Source organism: Clarias gariepinus, chromosome 16 (genome assembly GCF_024256425.1).
Source record: "Clarias gariepinus isolate MV-2021 ecotype Netherlands chromosome 16, CGAR_prim_01v2, whole genome shotgun sequence".
NCBI lineage: Eukaryota > Metazoa > Chordata > Actinopteri > Siluriformes > Clariidae > Clarias > Clarias gariepinus.
Window position 1 is genome coordinate 30,929,645 of NC_071115.1, and position 22,128 is coordinate 30,951,772.

Here is a 22,128-nt window from a genome sequence, read left to right on the forward strand (position 1 = left end):
TAGCAGTTGTACAATGTGTTTATGTGTATATGTGTGTATATGCGTGTGTGTGTGTGTGTGTTCGTGCGGGCTCCATGTGTCCATGCTTTAATGAAAGGACGCAGCAGAGGGTGCGGAGTTGGTGCTGCACTTAAATCTGATCTGCTTGCTCCAGAACCAGACAGCATTTGGAGACGAGGGTGTTGAAGCACTCCAGGACTGATTAGAGGAAGCGCGGACGTCTAGGAGTGGCCAGTGACCAGCGTCTGCCTCCCCTCGGGCCATGGGTAAAGGTGTGGGACAGTAAGGACAAGTCAAAGAGACACAGATTACAGTCATTACGCTTCATCAGGACGCAGTCGGAGCGTGGCCTCGCTCCAGAACCCGGCCTGGGTGTAACTCGATACGCGGATCCTAAATACGAATCCGCCCTGGAACCCAACGTGGCCGACTTTAGTAGCAGCACGTGACGGACGTAGCGTTGTGCGTGTGTGTGTGTGTATGTGTGTGTGTTTATATAATGGGGCATATTTAGAAAGCTGTACTCAGCTCTTGGCTGGGTCTTTGCGGTCTGCTGTGCTATTTGTGAGCGTTAGATGGGAGGAGACGTGACGGTGGTGTCCTGTAACTCGCGCTCATGGCTGCAGTGAAACGCTTCCAGTGCGAGAGGTGATGCTGCGGTTAGGCCGCATGGCCGCGAGTGCCAGTGCGTTAATAGCACATCTAATGTTTCCATTTTAACTCGATTATGTTGCCGGCCACACTCACTGGTGTACTGTTCTCTCTCTTTCTCTCTCTTACACACATATACGTATATATATATACACACACACACACACACACACACAGACACTCAAGGTGATACTTTGCTGAAATTACACATCTGTATTGCCTACGCTAATGTAGCTAATGCCTTTCTCATCAAAGGTATATCGCCTAAACATATCACTAACACACATCCTTAATAGAAACATCTGTACATTTTACATGTTTACTGAATTATAAACTGTTATATATATATGTGTGTGTGTGTGTATTTTAATGGAACAGTTTGTAGTTTGTTTTAAAGACAGCTACATGCTAGAGGTTATTTAGACGTCACAAGTTTCATTTAAAATTTCAAGACCAGAAAAAAAAAAAACAGAAGCCTGAAATGACCACGTTAGCCAATCATCACAAACTTCAACTTTAATGATCTATCCCAGGGCCAAGGCAAAGTTTCTGTTATAAGGATTTTTTTTCCACTTTAATCCCTGAATAATAATTAAAATGCTTTTGTAAGATAAATGAAAATGGTTCGGGACGAGTCCTGGAGCGGAGAGTGAAGGAAAATCAGCCAGTAAAAACGTTCAGACTGATGAAAAAAGGCGTCTCGGGTGGCTTCTTCATGAAGGAAAAGCCAAAAGTAAGAAGAGAGGAGAGGAGCTGTTAGAGGCAAAGTGCTGCAGCTATGGAGGAAGCACTTAAGATTGATTTAAAAACGTTTTTGCTCAAGAACAGAGAGTTATCTGGTCAGTTTAATGTTCCAGTAGCAATAAAAAAAAAAAGGAGTAGGGTGCCAATACTTTAGCTGCTGCATGTGAGAGCACTTTGTTTTTATGGACGAAGTAGCATCACTTTCTTGTTTAAACTGCACCACAGCTGCCTGAGTGTGCAGCGTTCTCACTGTTGAAGCACAACAGCTGCTTCCTTTGTAAAGTGTTTGCTTTAATTTGGGCAAAAGCAGGAACTTTCTCATACAACATTCTCACGTAGCTTCGTTATACGATGTCCTCATATAACTGTTGAAAATAACTCTCATATAACTCTTTCGTCTAAGTTTGTAAAATAAGTTTCTTATATAACTTTCTTATATAAAAACCTTCTCATGTAACTTTTAAATATAACTTTTGCATGTAAATTTAAAAAAATACTTTCGCATGTAACTTTCTCATGTTAGTTTTAAAGTTTACACAAGAAAAAAAACTTTTTAAAAAACTTTAAAGTTTTTTTCATGTAATTTTGTCATATTTTAAATGTAACTTTTAATTTCTTGAATAAATTTCACAAAAATATGTAATTTTTTTTTAAAAATTCAGGAATAATTTTAAGTAACTTTTTCACGTAACTTTAAAAAATAACTTTCTTTTTAAATTCTCCTGTGTAAGTTTGTAAAATAGCATACTCGTGTAACTTTTATATAATTTTTTTATTACTTTCACGTGTAACTTTTTAAAACAAGTTAAACGTGTAATTTTTTTCATATTTATTTGTAATTTTAACATTTAACTAATAATTTTCATTTAAACAATTCATAAACAACAATTTTCATTTAAAAAATTTTTTAAATAAAAACTTTCTCATGTAACTGTTTAAACAGTTTAAATTAACTTTTGCATGTAACTTTCTCTTTCTAAAATTTTTAAATAACTTTCTCATGTAACTGTTTAAACAGTTTAAATTAACTTTTGCATGTAACTTTCTCTTTCTAAAATTTTTAAATAACTTTCTCATATAGCCTTCTTGTGTAACTTTCTCATTTAAATTTCTCGCGTAACAGCTGTTTTCTTTCTAAAATTAAAATTAAGTTATGAAAGTCTAAATAAGACTTAAATCTAAGTTTAAATAAACGACAGAGTTGACCATAAACAATCAGACAATAATAAATAATAGGAATTGTTGACGTTTGCGCTCATCTAATTGGATTATTAATTTACATAAAAAATTATTTTTGAAGAAAGCAGTTAATGTGAGATCAGGAGATGTTTGTTACAGTTAGTTTTTTTATATTTAATAATTTTGGAGGCCCGTCATGGAGAGTTTGTTGAGTCCATAAGCCCACGCTGTTGGTTTTCTCTAAGCGCATCATTTCACTGGACACATAAACGAGCGGAGCTCCGAGAAGGAATGTTCAGATCTGTTCCTCTAGTGTTTACGTGTGTGTGTGTGTGTGTGTGTGTGTGTGTGTGTTTTATAAACAACTTCACTGAAAAGGCGGCTTTACTTTCAGGGGAATTTTCCCAAGTAAGTAAGTAAATAACTGTTTCTGTGTGTGTGTGTGTGTGTGTGTGTGTGTGTGTGTGTGTAGGTAAGGCGAGTGTGAACGTGCACTGGGAGGAGGACTCCATGGAGACGGCGCCGGCCGTACCTGTGCGTATCGCCTTCGTGCTGGTGGTCCATGGCCGCGCCTCGCGCCAAGTGCAGCGCCTCTTCAAGGCCATTTACCACACCTCACACTTCTACTACATCCACGTGGACCAGGTACTGCACACACACACACACACACACACACACACACACACACATATATGTACAAACTCCACTCTCATCACCATGTCGCTCTGAATTCTACACTCGAGTGTGTTTACTCTGTGTAGTGACAGTGTTTCTGTTGGATCAGGGATAGTTCTGGTGTGTGTGTGTGTGTGTGTGTGTGTTTATGTATGCACAGGTTGAGACAAGAGGAAATGAGCTAGAGACATCCTGTTTGGGTTCAGCTCATCTCCTGCAGTGAACATCCTCTATTATATGAGCTACCTGAGAGAGGGGGGGGGGGGCGGAGAGGGGGTGTGGGGGCACAGAAAGTAAGAAAAGATGAAAGGACATGTGGAGGAGGAGGAGAAGGAATGAGAGAAGTGTAAGGAGGAAAGAAAGAAAAAGTAGACGTGAGAAAATGAGAATGAGAGAAGAGTCGAGTGGAGAACAGAAATGTAAAGTTTATGTGGAGGAGATCAAAAGGAATGTGCTTGAGAAAGGGAGGAGAAAGACTCGAAGAGAAGAAAAAAAGGATGTGTGGATGAGGGAGAAGGAGGAGCGAGGAGAGTGAAACGAGAGAAAAGAAGTGAAATGGAAAAAGGAAAAGGTGTAAAAGGAATAAGAGTGAAGAATATTGAAGCAGAGAAGAAAAGAAAGAATGGAAAAGGGAAGGATAAGGGGAGAGAGAAGAGATGAAGTGATAGGAGAAGAGAAGGGAAAAGAAAAGGAAATAATGCATGGGGAAAAAAAAGACGCGTGAATTTGAGATAAGGAAGAAGAAAAGAAGAGAGGAGATGAAAGAGAAGAAAGAGTTGAGGAACGCAAAGAAGAGACGAGGCGTGAGTTAACAGGACAGTGAAGCGGGGACCCTCAGTCATGTGAGGAACCCGTGAGGAACCCGTGAGGAACCCTGACTGAGAGTGAGAAGGTGGGGCAGATACACAGCGGGGTTCTGCGTCTCGCTCTTCACTCGCTAAGCTGTTTAACACAAAGGCTGATGGGGGATTATTACAGGAGGGGACTCGTGAGGCTCAGTCACGCTTGACACACACACACACACACACACACACACAGCATGAAAGCCTCTTTATACACACACACAGACCCAGCACACCCCCTCCCCCTAATTACACACACATCCAAGCATACACTTAATCAACTCCTTCAAGTTACAGCGGGGCACGCACGTGTGTGTGTGTGTGTGTGTGTGTGTGTGTGTGTTTGTCTCTACAAGCCGTGTTAACACGACTGGCTTTCAATCAATCATCTGCATTCTGTCTGCGTTCCGGTTCCTCTCTCTCTCTCTCTCGTCTTCTTCAGTTTCATGAGCTCCAGAAATGTAAGAGGAAGAAAAAGAGGGAGGAAGAGAGAAAGAGAGAGTGTGTGAGAGATTAAACCCAGCCGAAAGGAGGAGAGGAGCGTGTTGAGAGACCGGTGCAGAGAAAGAAGCGAGAAAAAGCTGACATGTAAAAGGCAGCTCGCTTAATGAGTTCAGGTGGAAGCGTCGCGATTGTTTTCTCTTTCTTTTTAGAGCAGACAGGATGTGTTTCCCCTCACCAGCATCTCTTTTATCTTTTTTTTTTCTTTTGAAGTTAGGAAAGTTTTCCTTCTGACTGTTACAAAGTGCTGGGACTGGAGACTCCTTCCGTCAGTATGAGATACGCCGCTGTTCAAAAACGCATTTTAAAATCCGCTTGTCACCTGCCTGCCCTGTGATTCTGTTGCCATGGAAACGATAACGTATTAGAAGGAGCGCATTGATAAATTAACAAAACTCTGGTGTCTCTCTCTCTCTCTTTCACTCCGCAGCGCTCAGACTACCTCTACAGGCAGATGCTAGCTCTGGCTAAGCGCTACCCGAACGTCCGCGTGACGCCCTGGCGCATGGCGACGATCTGGGGCGGGGCCAGTCTTCTCAGCATGTACCTGCAGAGCATGAAGGACCTCCTGGCCATGAGCCACTGGCCCTGGGACTTCTTCATCAACCTGAGCGCGGCCGACTACCCCATCAGGTGAGCGCGCAGATTATTCTCCAACCTCGGCCTGCTGTTACGTCAGGATCAATTAGAATGGGTTGTCATAGCAACCTTAACTATAGATTAACTAGCTTGATAGATTTAGCCAACCTGACCATCACCGCATGCTAGTGGGTGAACCTCTTGTTTAACGGATTAATGTTAGCAGACATGACATGAAACTGCTTTCGATCACATGATAAGGAAGTTTAAACGGTATAAGAAAATCATTACCGCGGAAGTTTAGCGCTACCTGCGGTACAAGAGCTCTTTTGTCGCTGTTGTGGTCAACGATGTCTCTGGTGTGTTTTAGCTGTTTATCGTCTGTCTTTTCGGTTTGTTCATGATGAACATGGGGTTGTGTAGCTCCTCACCGCTGAGACACTCAATCACGAGGTCCTAGAAGTCATGCTCCATGCACTTATCTTCAGCTAGAGTGCAGCCGACGCTCCCGGTAGCGTAGCAGACGTCTCCGCTGCTCTGTCTTTGATCAAAATGTCCTTCGCGTGTCACATTTCTTTACCCGCTCTTATCGATTAGCAAAAATCCACGCCAGTTGAGTTGGAACTCAATCAGCGCCGTGTACGCAGCGTTAGCCACGGGGCATCATGCCATATTAGTTTCGAGCCATGTCTAACACCAAGTTTAGGGGGATTAAAGGGTAATTGAGTGCGGCCACGAGCGGCGACGTTTGATCTGGTGTCAGCAGGTACGCCGCTCCGTAGAGCCGCTGAAGGATTACACGGGAGAACGGTGTAGCCTGCAGCGTCAGCGCGACAAACACAGCGCAGGAGGACGGATCTGGGTATGAAAACCAAGGCAGGGAATTATATGTGATGAATAAAAGAAAAAAGTGAATACAGAAGTAAGGAACACGATGACACTGGAGGGAAAAACGGGGAGGACCGGGCTTGTTTCAGAGTTTTGAGGTGATATTTATTTTTGTATAATATTTACAGCGTCGCCTCGGCATACGATTAACGATTTTCGCCTTAAGAACTGAAATTTTGCAAGAAATTTGCCTTGCCGCATAAAGTTTTGCCGGGCAAACGATCTGAAACGGACACCGGCTGTGAAGGCGTGGGAGCCGTTCAAAATTAGTCTGTGTCACTGGAAAGCCGAGTGAAGCGGCCGGTGCCAAGAGGAATCGTAAAGTAAGGTTAATATGAGTGAAGTTTAATGTCTATTTATTTTATATTTTACTTTATTTACATGCCTTTTCTAAATGTTTTGATTATTTTTCTATGCAAAAAATTGATGTATGATTATAATGTTGGAAATTGGTAATATTGGGGATACTTTTGGGTGGCTGGAACGGATTATCTTTATTTACATTATTTCCTATTGAACAATGTGTTTCACAACACGACATTTTACCTTAAGAACTCGCCTCCGGGACGGATTAAATTCAAATTTCAAATTCAAATTTTATTTGTCACATACACAAGCATACACAGTACGAAATGTAGTGAAAGGCATTAATTATTATTACATTTGTACGCCGCGTATGTTTGCCTTTTTTTACCACGAAAAATAAATAAACTCCGCCCCACTCCTGACCACGCTTAATTTCCCCAGAAGACGCCGCCACCACAAATCCATGGAGTCCCCGGTAACGGACTGGATTCGAGAGTGTGTAGAAATGTTTGATTTATAATTTACACGGAGTAAGCTGCAGGATTGCGCGGTCCTTCTCTGGTCTGGTCTTTCGATCCTCCAGCCCTGTCATTTTTCTCGGCCTTCAGAAATCAGAGGGAGGGAATCGATAGAGCCGAGCCATAAATTTCCATCCTGTTCCGTTAGCGCCGCTCTCCGAGGTTAATCCAGGCGCTCTATCTGTCAGAGCAAAGGAGAAAGAGAGAGAGAGAGAGAGAGAGAGAGGGAGGGATGGGGGTGGATAGCTTCAAGCTAAAGCTTCTTTAACGGGAACATCAAAGAGACTGGAGCCTTTCTTTTGTACCCGGCCTGCTGATCAGGATCCAGGCGCTGTTTGGAAAGAGCCCGGCGGGGGGGCAGTGGATCGCTCTGACTCCACATGGCATTAGGACACTCTGCTTTAAAAAGGGCTCTTATTAAACGAGTCGTTCAGCTATAAAAAGGAGGGAAATTTACACGATGCCTCACCAGCGCTACCCTGCCAGGACAGAACGTTCACTCTGGAGCTCAGACGGTAACGAGCTAACGTGCTAGCCGCGGGTTAAAACTATAGACGAACAATTAAAACTAATCCAGCTGGAAATATATATTATTTTTACTATAATTATTATTCATATCACATGAAACTCCACCATTGGAATTTAAGCCACGCCCACTACATGAGTCAGGAGAACACGATTGCAGCTATGATTAGCTCTGTGACGGCGTTTCGTCAACCACGTGTCAGATAGATGAGTGTAGAAATAACAATAGACCTGAACCGGCTGCCTTAAAGTGACAGAATACAAGAGAGGGAGGAGGGAGAGAGGGGGGAGAGAGAGAGAAAGACAGGGAGAGAGAGGAAAGAGAGAGAGGGGGGAGAGAGAGAGAAAGACAGGGAGAGAGAGGAAAGAGAGAGAAGGGGGAGAGAGAGAGAGACAGAGGGGGGTGAGGTGGGAAGAGAGAGAGAGAGGAGAGAGAGAGAGAGAGGTGTTGTCATGTTTGTACAGGTACACAGGCCGTAATGAATAGCACGATAAAAGGATCTCAGGGTCTGATTGAACTCTTTTATCCTCTTTAAGCGAGGCCTGTCTTGTCATTACAGCAGAGCGTCTCTTTGTTCTTCTTCTTCTTCTCTGTAACTCTCTGGAGCTACGACTCCATCCGCGCTCTGACTGACAGTCGGCAAAATAAAGTAGGAATCGTCGTACTCCCGATAAGAGCACGAGTACAATAACACTTACTGCGTTTCCCTCCAGCGCCAGCGTTCTCTTTACTGATGTGTCAGAAAAAGAGAGAGAGAGAGAGAGAAGAACAGAGGAAGTTAGAAGTGAGGTGTCGTTTCATTCTTTATGGAAACTAGTACGTTATCAAATTATACTTCTCAAAGTAGACTCTATCGCTCCTAACTGCGTCAAACAGATGATGTTGTTATTGACTGAAAGCGTCCGGATCGATACGTGTAACACACACACACACACACACATATGGGACTGACTCATTTCTCTCAGTACTGAGGGGGTGTGGGGGGAGGTGTGTGTGTGTGTGTGTGTGTGTGTGTGTGTGTCAGGATAATCTCTGGGGAATTTAAATCTCTTCCTAATTAGATACAATTTTATACACTGTATCTGATAAGGATACATTTCATCTTTGAAGGAAGGAAAATGCTAGATGCCCCGCCCCTTCGACCAGGCAATGAGGTCGATATACTGAATGTTTTACATAATTGAAAAAAAAGACATTCAACAAATGTATTGTTTTTTGTCAAACTTTTAAAAGAAGCATCTTTGAGTTGGAGAAATTTTGTAAGTGAAAAGCTAATGCTAACATATCAAGCGAATGCTAACTCGCTAACGCAGCGAGTGTGTAAATCTACAACAGCGCAACTGATCCAAGGAGGTTAAACTCTGCCTCGTTTTGCTTCTGATGTTGTGTTTAGCTACTTATGTGATGTCACATAAGTGAATCTGTCAATCATGTGTGCTCATTACCATATCAGGCCACACCCAACAGGACAGTCCCAGACGGGTCCGTAAACAGATCAGTAAATCCAGGCTCTGTTTGGACGTGTAGCGATGATGACGTCACCGGGTTCGAGTGCGTGAACGGTGTGGATTCAGTTTGTCCTTAGTAAAACCCAAATGTTTGTCCTCGGCGGTGAGCTGCTGTCCCCGGGCGACCTCTGACCTCGCGGCGGCCCGCTCACTCTCCCCCATGTGCTTTTCCTCGCGATGTCCTTCCGCATGCCTGCGTTTGAAAGAGGCTCCTAAAAGCCCCGTGGCATTGTGGGTAGGCTTTGTCCTGCAGCGCCGCTCGTTTTGGCCCTTTTATCCTCGCAGGATCGCTCCTTTTCTTCGTCCCTGCTGGACGTCCGTGCAGCTGTTTTGGTGGCCTTTTCAGAGAGAGGAAGAGGACAAGTGCAGCGCCTGTGGTTCCGCTCGTCCCCCGGGGTTCGGCAGGATCCACCGCGCCCTCTACTGGAGTGTCTCATTTGCACAACTTCTTCTGTTCATTTATTTTTCTACAGTTTTATGTCTTTCCTTCTTTATCGTCCTCTTACTTTAATGCTGGCAGGATACACACCGCTGTCCTTCACCTCGGCTCCTTACGGGAACTCTTTTAGACTTTTTAGTTCTTGATAAGGCCTGATTCCACAGAAAGAGTGAAAGACACACACACACACACACACACACACCAACACACCCACACACCAACACACCCACACACACACAACTTCTCATTACTGATGCTGATCAGGTTTATTCAATGCAGCACAAGGCCAGACGTCTGTGTGTGTGTGTGTGTGTGTGTGTGTGTGTGTGTGTGTGTGTTGGATTGATGCAGCAACGCATTGCCACTCAGAAGTATTTTGGCATCTGTGTGGGTGTGTAAAAGCAGGCAGATATACAAAGACTCGGACACTTTGTGCACTTTTGTGTGTGTGTGTGTGTGTGTGTGTGTGTGTATGTGTGTGTGAGAGAGAGAGAGAGAGATGGCACTGACAGCTTGTTTAAGGCTATAATTTGGTGTTATGCCAATCTGCGGTGGCTCTGGGAGATGTAGCAGCAGACAGAAAGCGTTTGTGTGTGTGTGTGTGTGTGTGTGTGTGTGTGGCAGAAAGTGGACGGAAGCGATCATATGCGCCTTAAAGGATAATCTCCATCGAGATTCTGCTTCGGCTGATCGAAAGTATATCTGGGTCACAGTAACGGTCGTGACGCATCACTGCGGACGCGGCGAGGACTTCGTTTAAACGATTAGAAACATTTTAGTTTTATTTATTTGATTTGATTTTCAGACTAATAAGCTGATCTTTTTCTGTTTTGTATCAGAGGTCACGTGTAAACACCTCCATTGACCAATAATGGGACGACCCCAGGACTTGTACTTCCTTTGAGTAGTTCATATGAATAGGTGCTAATGCTAACGACGCTTAACACCAGTTCTGGATCCTGATTGGTCAGAAGGTGTTTTGTGTAACAAAAGCACACGTTAATGTTAATGCGCTCGTTTAAATGTGTTAGATTTCTTTTTATTAATAAGTTAGACAGAGAGTTCTGCTGTACAGAGAGACACACAGACATGTACGTGGGCTTCAACCTCAAATAATAATCATAATAATAATAATAATAATAATAATCATAATAATAATAATATTAATAATAATAATCATAATAATAATAATAATAATAATAATAACAATAATATCACTGATTACATTAAAGATCAGATCAGATTATTATTAGCTTTAAACCTTTTAACTCTTTCTACAAACTCTTTAATCGTCAATGTTGCGTAATAACACTGGTTATTATTATTATTATTATTATTATTATTATTATTATTGATTACATTTGTGTTTTTTCAGTGTTCAATGCAAACAGAGATTTCAGGAGAGACAGACAGCACTGATGACATCATGTCTAAACGTTGGTCCACTTCCGAGTTCACGTACGATTAGCTTCCATATCCGTCTGGATCCGCGCCTGCGTTCTCTGTATCTAATCCAGCGGACTCGGGTACGGTTCCCGATTGCAGAACCATCGTGTTCTCACTGATCAGAATGAACCAGACTTTGAGGTCGAGCGTTCCCGGGATTGATGTCTCTGAGTGTTCGGGATGTTTTATTTTATTCATTAACACGTGATTGGTGAGATAACGACGGTTTATAACTGAAACAGGAACTCACCAGTTTTAAGGACATTCCAAAACTTTAAACGCAATTTTCACATAAGCAAGCACCACACACACGCACACACACACACACTGCATTATTCCCTGCTTAACAGCTGTGTCAGTTATTGTATAGTACTCATAAATACTCTACATGTTGAGTGGAAAGAGATAAGATTGAAGACCGCTCACACACCAGCTCAGACAATAGTCCCGGCTCTTCGGCGCTGCACCATATGTTGGCTTATCGTGCTGTTCATAATTAAATTAACGGACTCGGAAAACACATAGGCGTACTCACTTATCTGTTTTTTTTTCCTCCTCCCCATACTGCTGTCAGGAAGATGTTCCGCGAACGCGTGCTATTCTTGGCTAACACAATAATGACAATTAGCCTTATCCAATACGAATTAAAGTGGCAGTAATGAAATCTAATTGTTAGGTGTTTCTTGCTTCCGCTTCCCCAGAGTATGCGTGTGTGTGTGTGTGTGTGTGTGTGTGTGTGTGTGTGTGTGTGTGTGTGTGTGTGTGTGTGATTTAATGAGAGTGCAGCGGCTGTCACGCTGTGGTTGGAGCAGGCCGCTCGTATCTGGTTCACTGCGGCGCCAAGTGCGCGTTAGAGATTTCCCAGAATCCCCTGTGCCCTGCACTCATTTACACTGCCTCTCATTAGCCTGATTGATCTCTGCTTTCTCTCTCTCGCTCTCTCTCTTTCTCTCTCTCTCTCTCTTTCAATTCAATAAATGCTTTTATTGACATGGATTTTACAAATGACGTTTCAGGCAAACAACCATCACTTGATTAAATGGACAAACTTTCCTGCGTTTAAACAAACACACTGGAACTGAGATTGTCTCATTCGCTTTGTCTCTCTCTCTCTCTCTCTCTCTCTCTCTCTCGCTTTCTCTGTCTCTCTGTCCGTTCTCACAGGACTAATGATCAGCTGGTGGCGTTCCTCTCCAAGTACCGCAACATGAACTTCATCAAGTCTCATGGGAGAGATAACGCTCGGTGAGTAACGACGGCTTAACGCGTATCATATGAGCTGGAATAGAGGGGCTGGTGTCCTGTCAAGTCTGTCCTTATAACCGTGTATTTGGAACAAAAAAAAAATATATATATTTTTTTTTTAATGTCTGAGCATTTATTCGAGAAAGAAGCAGAGCTTCCTGCAAATACGCTCTCCATCATGAGTTCGCTCCTTCCAACCAGATATGAGTGAGACTTTATTAAAACGCAGCAGCGTCTGGTCTCAGTCCTGGACGTTTATATGAGCGCGTCATATAAACACTTAACTGATGTCAGAACGTTATAGGAACTGCAGCGATATATATTCCAGTGGAACTGAAAAACTTTGACATGTTGTACTCCGCAGATTCATCAGAAAACAGGGCCTGGACCGGCTCTTCTTCGAGTGCGACACACACATGTGGCGTCTGGGGGACAGGAAGATCCCCGAAGGCATCACCGTGGACGGAGGATCCGATTGGTTCCTGCTGAACCGCGCCTTCGTGGACTACGTCATCAACTCCGAGGACGACCTGGTGACCAGCATGAAGCGCTTCTACGCTTACACACTCCTGCCAGCCGAGGTGAGATCTTCACTTAACTTAAGACCTTCCTGGACGTTGTGAAGCCTTTAGATCAGCAGCTCTAGCGCCGCAGCGTCTTAACTGTGGACGGTTTTAATTACAGCAGGGTTAGAAAGGAAAAGAGCTGTGATTCTTTATCCTGACTGCTGATAGTGTTTCACCTCTCAGGTGTTGGATTCTGGCCCGAGAAAAGCAGACTCGTTTTTTTTTTTCTCTCCTCACTGATGTAGATAAAAAAAAAAAGAAAGAAAGAAAAAAGTCAGACCTCCTGGTATGGCCACTCTGTACACCATCTGTCTTCATCTTATCAGATGTCATCAGTTAGTTCTTTCTCTATTTCTTCTTCTCTGCAGTCGTTTTTCCACACGGTGCTGGAGAACAGTCCTCACTGCGAGAGCATGGTGGACAACAACCTGCGGATCACCAACTGGAACCGCAAACTGGGCTGCAAGTGCCAGTATAAGCACATCGTGGACTGGTGTGGCTGCTCCCCCAACGACTTCAAACCCTCTGACCTGCCCCGCTTCCAGGTAAACCTTAATACCTTTTTATATACACTTTTTTTTTGGACCCAAACCTGTAAACTCTGCCTCAGCTCTGAATCTGGTTTAAACATCGGTGCGGACCAGAAAACCAGTTTCTGTTCAAGACCACAGCGGTTGTTGTTGAAATATCCTCATAGGGTTCTTCAATGGTTTTTTTTTTTTTTTTTTTTTGAGAGCTTGGTACAGTCCGATTAAATTCCTGGGGTTACCAGTTGATGTTCCACAGAGATCCTTCTGGGCAGTGATCATTAAGATTCAATTATTTGTCACATGGACCTTACAGCGCAGTGAAATCATATCCCAGTTAGGAAGCTGGAGTCAGAGTGCAGGGTCAGGCAGAATACAGCGCCCCCTGGAGGAGATAAGGTTAAGGGCCTTGCTCAAGGCAGTGCTAGGGCTCGAACCCCTAACCTCCGGATCAGTAACTCACAGCCTTAACCGTTTGAGCCAACACTGCCCCCATAATGCTCATCTAACTGAGTCTAGAACCCACCTTGAGTGTAGGCTCATCTATTTCGAGTCCCCTCTGGAAACTATTTCATGCATCTGGTCCACTGCACTCACATTCATCCAGGACAGACTTAAAGGAGTTAAGCTGGCGAATTAAGACTCTTTATTGCTCTCTAGTAGCCCTGGGACTTGAAATCACACCCTTCGCCTTTGTCTGAGAAAGTGTCCAGTGGAGAAGACACACACACACACACACACACACACACCTCAGGCCGATATCAGCGTTGATTAGCTCCACTCATTTGACCTCTTTGTAGTGTAAATGGCACGAATCCACACCTGAGATCCACGCAGTAGCGTTCTACACCGGACCCGTTTACAGCGGTTTAATTTGCCCCGAACAAACAGCTAATAGCGCGGGACGGCTTCGCCAGCCAGGCCCGATCTCCGCTCCGATTAGAAATCCAATGAGACTTAACGAGGAAGGAAGCCTCGCTAACTTGTGCAAGGATCTGTAATTAAGCGTAGCCGGCGCGAGATCAATGGCGAAGGCGGCTCGCCGTCCCGCGGACTCTGATAGCAGCGCGCGGTGGGCATGCGATCATGGACTCGGACTACAACAGAGTCAGAGTGTGTTTCCTTCTGTCATAAAATCTCCCATCACTCTGGGGAGCGAGTGGGAGTGTGAGATCGCGTATGGATTCAATAGGAGGAAGAGGAGGAGGTGAGCTCCATTTTCTCCAAAGACTTGGCCGAAGCTGCTGCTGCTTTTGTTTCCATCTTCGTTGTCTGCAAGCGAGCAGTCTGTGTTTTTTCTTTCTCTTTTCTTCTTATTGCATTCCTTTTCCTTTTTTTCCTCCCATTTCACCTCTCCATTGCTTACTTTTTCTTTATTTCTCTTACCCGCCCCCACTCTCTCTCTCTCTCTGTCTCATTCTTTCTTTACTTCTATTCACTCTTTTCTTTTCCCTTTCTGTCTTTTGCATTTTTATCTCGCTGTATGTCTTACTCTTCCTCTATTTTTCCGCCTTATTTTCTGGCCCTTTTTTTGTCTTTTCTTTCTTTTCTTTATCTTTCCATAAATTTTTTTGGTCTTCTTTTATCTTTTTACCCTTTATTCTCTTCTTTTGTATCTAGAGCCGTTTCTTCTTTCACTTAAAATTTTAACTTTTATTTTCCATGTGTTTTGTTCCCACTCTGTCTGGTCCCTTATTTGTCATTTTCTTATATTTATATAATTTTATATCCCATTTTATTCTGTATTTTCCTCTATCCGCTTTCTCGTTCTTTTTATTTTACTGTGTGTTTCTCTCTTCTCCTCTCAAGTTTACGTTCATAATTTCTTTCTATTTTCTCTCTTCCAGCTCGTCCTTATTTATGGCATCAAATTTTTATTCCCGTCTCGTTCGCTGTTGTCCCCGTGTCCCTGCTCTTCAGCGTTGTGCTCATGACATCATCACCATGAGCTTTCTTTCGGTCTCAGCCCTAGAAATGTCAGAGGCGACTGATCTTAAATGAAATTTGCAAGACGCTGTGGTATGCGATGATTAAAAACGTCCAAAGCGCATTAAGACCAAAGGGAAATTACATGCTGAGATATTTGGGATCTGCGTGCTGCACTGGTAATTAGTGTTTCCTTTCCTGTGTGTGTGTGTGTGTGAGTGTTTCGGTTGGCCCTGCAGCTGAGGATGAGTTGTTCATAAGAGGAAAAAAGGAGGGGCCCAGGCACTTCAAAATAACTACCACGTTTTAAGCACTTCTAACCGAGGTTTGAAATTCACCCCAGCAGCCTTCAATTGACTATCAGCGCTGAAAGCAGCATGTGAAAGGGCCTCTGTGATCAACTGCTGCGGTTAACCATTTCAAGTCTGTCCTCGGAGAGGCGCGGGGGAAGGGCGCGAGAGCTTTCGCAGGCCATTAAAAGCATAAGCATGAGCGCGGCCGCGGCTATTGAGTAATCACCCTTCGACAATGCTGCGTCTCCGCCGCGGCGTCTGAAAGAAGCGGGACAAAGGGGCGGCTGACAGAAGCCTGAAACGCGTTGTGGCAGGTCAGTTTGTTCACAAGCGCTTCTCAGCCGTGAGCTCTCCAAAGAACCAGGAACCCTGTGAAAGAACTTCCTGGACATTGGACGCTCTAAATCAGCTCCAAGACTCGCCCTTTTTTCACGCTCATCTTTTCCAGGGGAGGAGAAATTCTAATCGCAGCTGCTGCGTGAAAAATCTCCATTGTTTTTTTTTTCCCACCGTTGATCATCTCCATGTCTAAAATGGCCTTTTAGGAGGAAAAATAAATAATGATGAACGATTAAAAACGACACTCTGTTCAACTAGTGCTGCTGCTGTCTGTAAACACTGATATTTTATATATTTCATAATATATACTTGTGTTTATTCTAGGTCTTTTCCTCGTCTACTAAGAGATGCAAAACGAAAGTTTTTTCTTTTGTTCTTTCCAAAGAAGAGATTTTTTTTGTTCTCCTCCATGTTAGCAGGCTTATTTTTCTTGAATAGCTGAAGCCGATGTCTGCTGACTGACGTGCACAGATTCTTCACTTTGATTTTTATTTTTACCATCAATCACATCTCCTGAGAGCGGAGCTCTATCTTCGCCTCTCCTTCTTCATCTTCTTTCCTGTGTATCCTGCTGCATTGCATGCTCCTTCCAATTTCTGCTCGCCATCTGATCTTTCCTGTCTCTCTCTCTCTCCCTGTCTCTCTATCTCTCTCTGTTCTTTCCAAAAAATCAGCGCACTGTCTCTCTTCATCATCCTGCTCTACCTATTTTTGTCTCCTTTAGCAAACGGCTCGGCCCACGTTCTTTGCGCGCAAGTTTGAGGCCAGCGTGAATCAGGAGATCGTGAATCAGCTGGACGCCTTCCTGTTTGGAAGTTACCCTCAAGGCACGCCAGGACTCAAAGCCTACTGGGAGAACATTTATGATGAACCTGATGGTGTCCACAGCCTGAGCGATGCCCTGCTCACCCACTACCATGCCTTCGCCCGCCTCGGCCTGGCACGGGCTGCCAACTCCCTGCAAGGAGACGCCAACGACAACCGTTGTAGGTCAGTACTGTTTAAGAATCTGTTAATATGTTATTTATGCGATTTTTTTTTTCTTTCTTAATTTATCATTCAGGAGAACAGACACGTTTTTCAGATTTTTTTTTTTTCAACCCTGTCGGGGATCCAAACGACTCCGTCCTTGTGAAAAGCAAGCCTCGAGATCCGCTAATGAAAGCCGTACGTAACTGGAGTGAAGTGAAGGCCTACGTGGCATGTTAACCCAATCACCACTGAGGTAAACACCACAGAAACCACACTGGAGACGTTGGAACAAAGGCAGCGCGTGTTCTGTTTGTGAAAGTAGCCCTGGTTCATTCAGACTCAAACAGGCCTGTGTTAGTATTTAGGAGTAGTTCCCACCTCCCAACACAAGGAGGGGGTGAAGGAGACTCAGGAGGGGTTGTAGGGCACAACGAGCTGCTTGTTGACAGTTTGGGGTGTGTGAGGGGCAGAAGGAGTGCTCTGTTTTTGCCATACCGCTGTGACATCAGCCGTAAGAGGATCGGAGGGCGGTTGTGTGAATAGGGCCTCTGTTAATGTTTACGGCCGCTTTAAATGTTTGCTGTTCAGCTTGGCCGAGGGAGCAGGAGGTCCTCCAGCATCGGCTGGAATACTGATGAGTCCAGGGTGGGGTTCTCGCCAGGAGACTTTTTTGCTTCTGTTGCTCCTCCACCCATCTGATGGTCCTCCACGGTATTCGGAAAAATACCTGCTTATGTTTCAACTACTATGTCGTTTATCGTTCGTTAGAATTGCCACATCTCCTCCAGATGTGATTCCAGTCCCATCATTCCAGGAGGCAAACACGTCCCTAAATAGTATTTTTGACAGAAGTACGAAAAACCGACCTGGTGAAGTTGCACCATATGACAATAGACCTGCGAGGGACGGCCATAAAATTGTTATTATTGCTAAGAAAAAACAAATGAAATGTAATCAAAACAAATGTTAGTCATGAGTTTAGTCCTTCTCTACATGTCCTTCACCTAAGGGTGCACACTTCTCCAAACGATGGATGAGCTGGTGGATCCCGTCTCTGGAGAAGCCTGCTTTTTAAAAGGCTAAAAAAGTTCCACCTCTATAATCACCTCGTTGTCATCAAACGCCTGCCACGAAGTGATGGAAGAGGAAGAAGTTGCTGGGTGCGAGGTCAGAGGAGTAGGGGGGGATGAGGCAGTGTTTCCTACCCCAAGTCGCCTGCAAGTTTCACCTTTGTGTGAGCTAAATGGGCTGGCTTGTTGTTATGAAGAAGGCCAAGCCTTTTCGTGAGCATTCCACTACGTTTCGCCTTGGTTTTGACCCTCTAACAGCAGAACTATACCGCTGGGAATGTTCATGAATGTACTTGTTTCCAGGGACATAATTTGGGAAAAAAAAAGTTCAGTTTTTTCATGCAATAATACAAATTTAATTACCGTCCCTTGACTTCCCTCCCCAGGTACTATGCAATGGGACATCCTGTGGCTGTCCATATCTACTTCCTGTTTGATGAGTTCCAGGGTTACCTGGTGAAGCATCATGCCACCAACCTGGCTACCAGCAAGCTGGAGACTCTGGAGACCTGGGTGATGCCCAAGAAGTTCTTCAAGTTCACGAGTCCACCGAGCAGCTCCAACAGACTGCAGTACGCCGAGGTAAGACATCATGTCCAGTTTGTCTCGGGCCTGTTGTGTGAGTCATCTTTGTTGTTGTGGAAGTTCAGGCACATTTGTGTAGATAGACAACGGAAGGTTTATTTTACTGCCTCTATCAGAACAACATACAAATATTCTGTCAAGGAAATAAGAGAGAAGAAAATTTAGATTAGAATCAGGCAGATTGTCTTTTTAGTGATTCATAGTCCAGGCAATGCATTGGCTGCTGTTTTGCTTATGCTATTTTTTTTTTCTTCCCACAATGGAGATAGCACCCTCAGCAAAACCACATGTAAGTGAGCTGGTGTTAGGTTCTTTATGGTGTGTTGTTGGACAGTGAAAAACTGGCTGTAGTAAACAAAGTGGTTGGGTTGATTAAAACAAATAAAAAAGAGAGATTTCAGAACAATGCTTGGTTTGTTCTTCCCCGTCGCAGTAAAATCATTCTGGCTCGCTCACACACACACACACACACCACTGTGCGCTCTGAAAGGAAATTGACCTCTGAATATTATTGGTAATCTTACTCTGCTGTGCATTTCGCCTGACATACTCCGTTAAGCAAGCAATAATTCAGACGTCCTTCATTGATTTAGCTGTCAGCCTGCACCATACCTATCATCTTGCCCTTTGGCATAATCAGTGATTTGTCTGCCAGGAGAGAGTGTGTGTGTGTGTTGGGGGTGAGTAAAATAATGACTGCATGCTTTGCTGCACCAGGTTTATCTGCTGTAAGATGAGGGGGTGGTGGGTCACATGCAGAGACACAGAAAGTGAGGGATTTTCAACAGGACAAGGAAATATCTAGCCCCTGTCGTCTCCTGGGTGTTCCCTTTTTGGCCAGTCTCTACAGGACTCCAGGGTGTCGCCATTCATAAGCAGTGGGGTGCCCTAAAAGAACATGAGGCCATGGATTGGTGTTGTAAAACACCAGTTTCACATTAGGGCCGTGAGATATTCCCCGAGAACATTGGATCTCAAAGTCTGGGTCAGTGAGAAGACGATGGTTCGGACGATGGAACAGTGTACTCAGGCATAGAGCGAATCAGATATAGAAGTGAAATCTGAAATCTTTGTGTGAGCGGTGCGCGCCAATCTTATTTTCTTCCCTACATAGCCACAGGAGGTGTGCCAGTCATGACATTTGTTCAAAATGATAAATAATATTAGGCATAGTAAGGGCATCTGGCGAAAAAACCTGTGCCAAGTTGTAGTGCGGACTGGGTATTCCGCTGTGGCGACGCCTTGCCAGGAGCAGCCGAAAGACTAACAACAACTAAAACAAATAGTGCAAAGGTTAACTTCCTTGTTCTCTTACAAACCAAGTAGGTACATACCGCCACCTGCTGTATCGGAGGGTGAAAATACGCAAGTGTACCTGAGCTCGGAGAACAAAACTAATGTGACCGCTGGCCAGCGGGGGGCGCGTGGAGGGGTCGAGGAATCGTTCCTGGCCAAGGAACAAATCAATCGTTCCTGGTGTGAAAACATCCTTAAACCTTAATTGGTGCTCAGGTCCTTCTCAGAAAACGTGTCCAATTGGGTCTGCCTGTGGAGGCGACGGCCTGGTTTCAGGCAAAAAAAGGAAGCCTTGTGTTGAAGAGTCAAACAAGTGACTCTTCTGCCTGTTTTACTGACAAATCCCAGATGCTCAGAAAAGGGAAGCATTGTGTAGGCAACGTCGGAATTGCAGAAACAGCCTTAGGATACTGGCACTAGATAACTCCCAGACTCCTACCCACCTTCTCCACTGCCATAAATACACTCAGTGGGAGTCCACTGTGGGCACGGGGAAGACAACAGCATGGTCAGGTTTGACACTCATTTGATACAAATTTATGTCATTTTTCTCGTGTTACTCTGGAATATCAAGCACCACAGAACATAAAGTGTTAGTCACCGTGGTTGCATTCTTCCTCTTTTTTAGTGTTTACTCACTCTAGCCTGGTTTGCTTGAATTATCCCTTAAAAGGTCTCAACTCTGGGTTGACTGGTGCTAGTTTTGGTTTTGTGATCCTGGATCCTCAACATACACAGTTTAGAGTGGTTCAGATTTGTTAAATAGCTAAAACAAGGAAGATATACTATTTCCCAAGAGAAGGGGGACGGATTACATATTTCCAGCGGCAACTGACCAAGAATATAAAGGAACCACAGTATTCTCTGTTTGAGTTTGGTCCAACAAACAAGGCTAAATGAATCACTGTCACATAGGTTTGTAATAAAAAGCATTTACATTTCTTCCTTCTTTCAGATCGGGACAGACTGGGACGCTAAGGAGAGAATCTTCCGCAATTTCGGTAATCTGATGGGTCCGTTGGACGAGCTGGTGGGGATGCAGAAATGGGCCAAAGGGTCCAACGTGACAGTGACGGTGGTGTGGATTGACCCCACAAACGTGATCGCTGCCACCTACGATGTCTTGATTGACTCCACTGCTGAGTACACACACTACAGGCCTCCGCTAAATACACCCCTGCGGCCCGGCATGTGGACAGTCCGAGTGCTTCACCACTGGAACCCAGTGGCCGAGACCCGCTTCCTCATCACACCGCTTACCCACCATAAACACCTGCCCATCCGACAAGGTGAGATGCCAAATGTGATATCAAGGGTCTGATTTGATAGTTGGACCTTCTTTTAAGAGCTCTTAGATGCTACAAGCCACCAATCCACAAGAGCATTTGCTAAGGCCAGGCACTAAAATGAGGGACTTGGTTCTGGCTTGCAAACCACTTTTTAGTTCTTCCCAAAGGTGCTTATTGGAAAAGCAGTCAGGGGTCTGTGCAAGTTTTTCCTCTCTGCTCTCAACAAACAGTTTTTGTAATGGACTTGCTTTATCCACAGGGGCTTTGTCAGTCTTAGGGGAGTGGCTTCACTAAACTGTTTCCACAGTCAAAGAATAGTTGAAAATGCATCAGTGGACTTATTGGCCCCATACCATGGAAACCATCACTGTTTGTTTGTTTTTTCCTACTTGCCCTATTAATTCAGGTAGCATTCTCCAGGTATTCCAAATGCAGACTCAGCTGTGACTTTGCCAGGCAGTTAGGAAAACACATTCACACTGCTCTAGAGTGCAATGCCAATGGCACTTGGCATAGTACCTGGTGATCTAAAGGCTTACAGTATATGCAGCTTCTTGGCCATGGAAACCCACGCTGTTTAGCTCCTGGTGAAATGATTGTGCTGAGTTTGCATTCAGAGGTGGTTTGAGGTATGCCTTAAATAGCGAAATCCACTAATTATAAGGGATGGTTACTTTTAGACCTGCATCTTTCCACCACTACGTTTAGATCTATAATATACCAGGCAACGGGAGCTATAAATGTTGTCTTCTTTCTTTTATGCCTTATTGTTTATGCTCTAAATAGATCAAGTTAAATTTGTTTAAGCATTCCATTTGGCCAATGCTATTGTTAATGCAATGATGTTCGCTAATATATCGACCCCCCCCCCCCCTCCACCTTTCATGCATTACCAGCCTGGATAGAAGGAACTCACGCTGTGAGGTCACCCTCACTTTGGCTCTCCGAGGCTTGTGCATTGGGATCGTTCTGCTCCATCAGCTAAATATAGACTTGCATATGAGTAGTACACAAACCTCGGGTCACCTTACATGGGGAAAAACTCACACTGCTATAAACTCACATTGAAATATAGGCTTTATGTAATATTTTGACTTTCTCTAATCTCAATTGATGAATTTGTCTGGAGAACCCGTAATGAGAGTTAAGCTCCGATTTGTGAGTAGCAGTTTGTGATGGGAGAATCATGGCTGGTTACTCAGGATGAATCACTATCGT

General features: G+C 44.2%; 1 protein-coding gene across 1 annotated transcript in view; it reads left to right on the forward strand.

Moving 5' to 3' along the window:
* Window positions 1–22,128, forward strand: part of xylt1 (xylosyltransferase I) — a 60,236-nt gene that overhangs the window by 35,823 nt on the left and 2,285 nt on the right. The window contains exons 3-10 of the mRNA XM_053514241.1: window positions 3,047–3,219; window positions 5,023–5,225; window positions 11,967–12,047; window positions 12,412–12,628; window positions 12,982–13,158; window positions 16,423–16,688; window positions 18,127–18,322; window positions 20,577–20,910. Coding sequence (XP_053370216.1) covers window positions 3,047–3,219; window positions 5,023–5,225; window positions 11,967–12,047; window positions 12,412–12,628; window positions 12,982–13,158; window positions 16,423–16,688; window positions 18,127–18,322; window positions 20,577–20,910 — 1,647 coding nt within the window. The remainder of the gene's footprint in view (window positions 1–3,046; window positions 3,220–5,022; window positions 5,226–11,966; window positions 12,048–12,411; window positions 12,629–12,981; window positions 13,159–16,422; window positions 16,689–18,126; window positions 18,323–20,576; window positions 20,911–22,128) is intronic.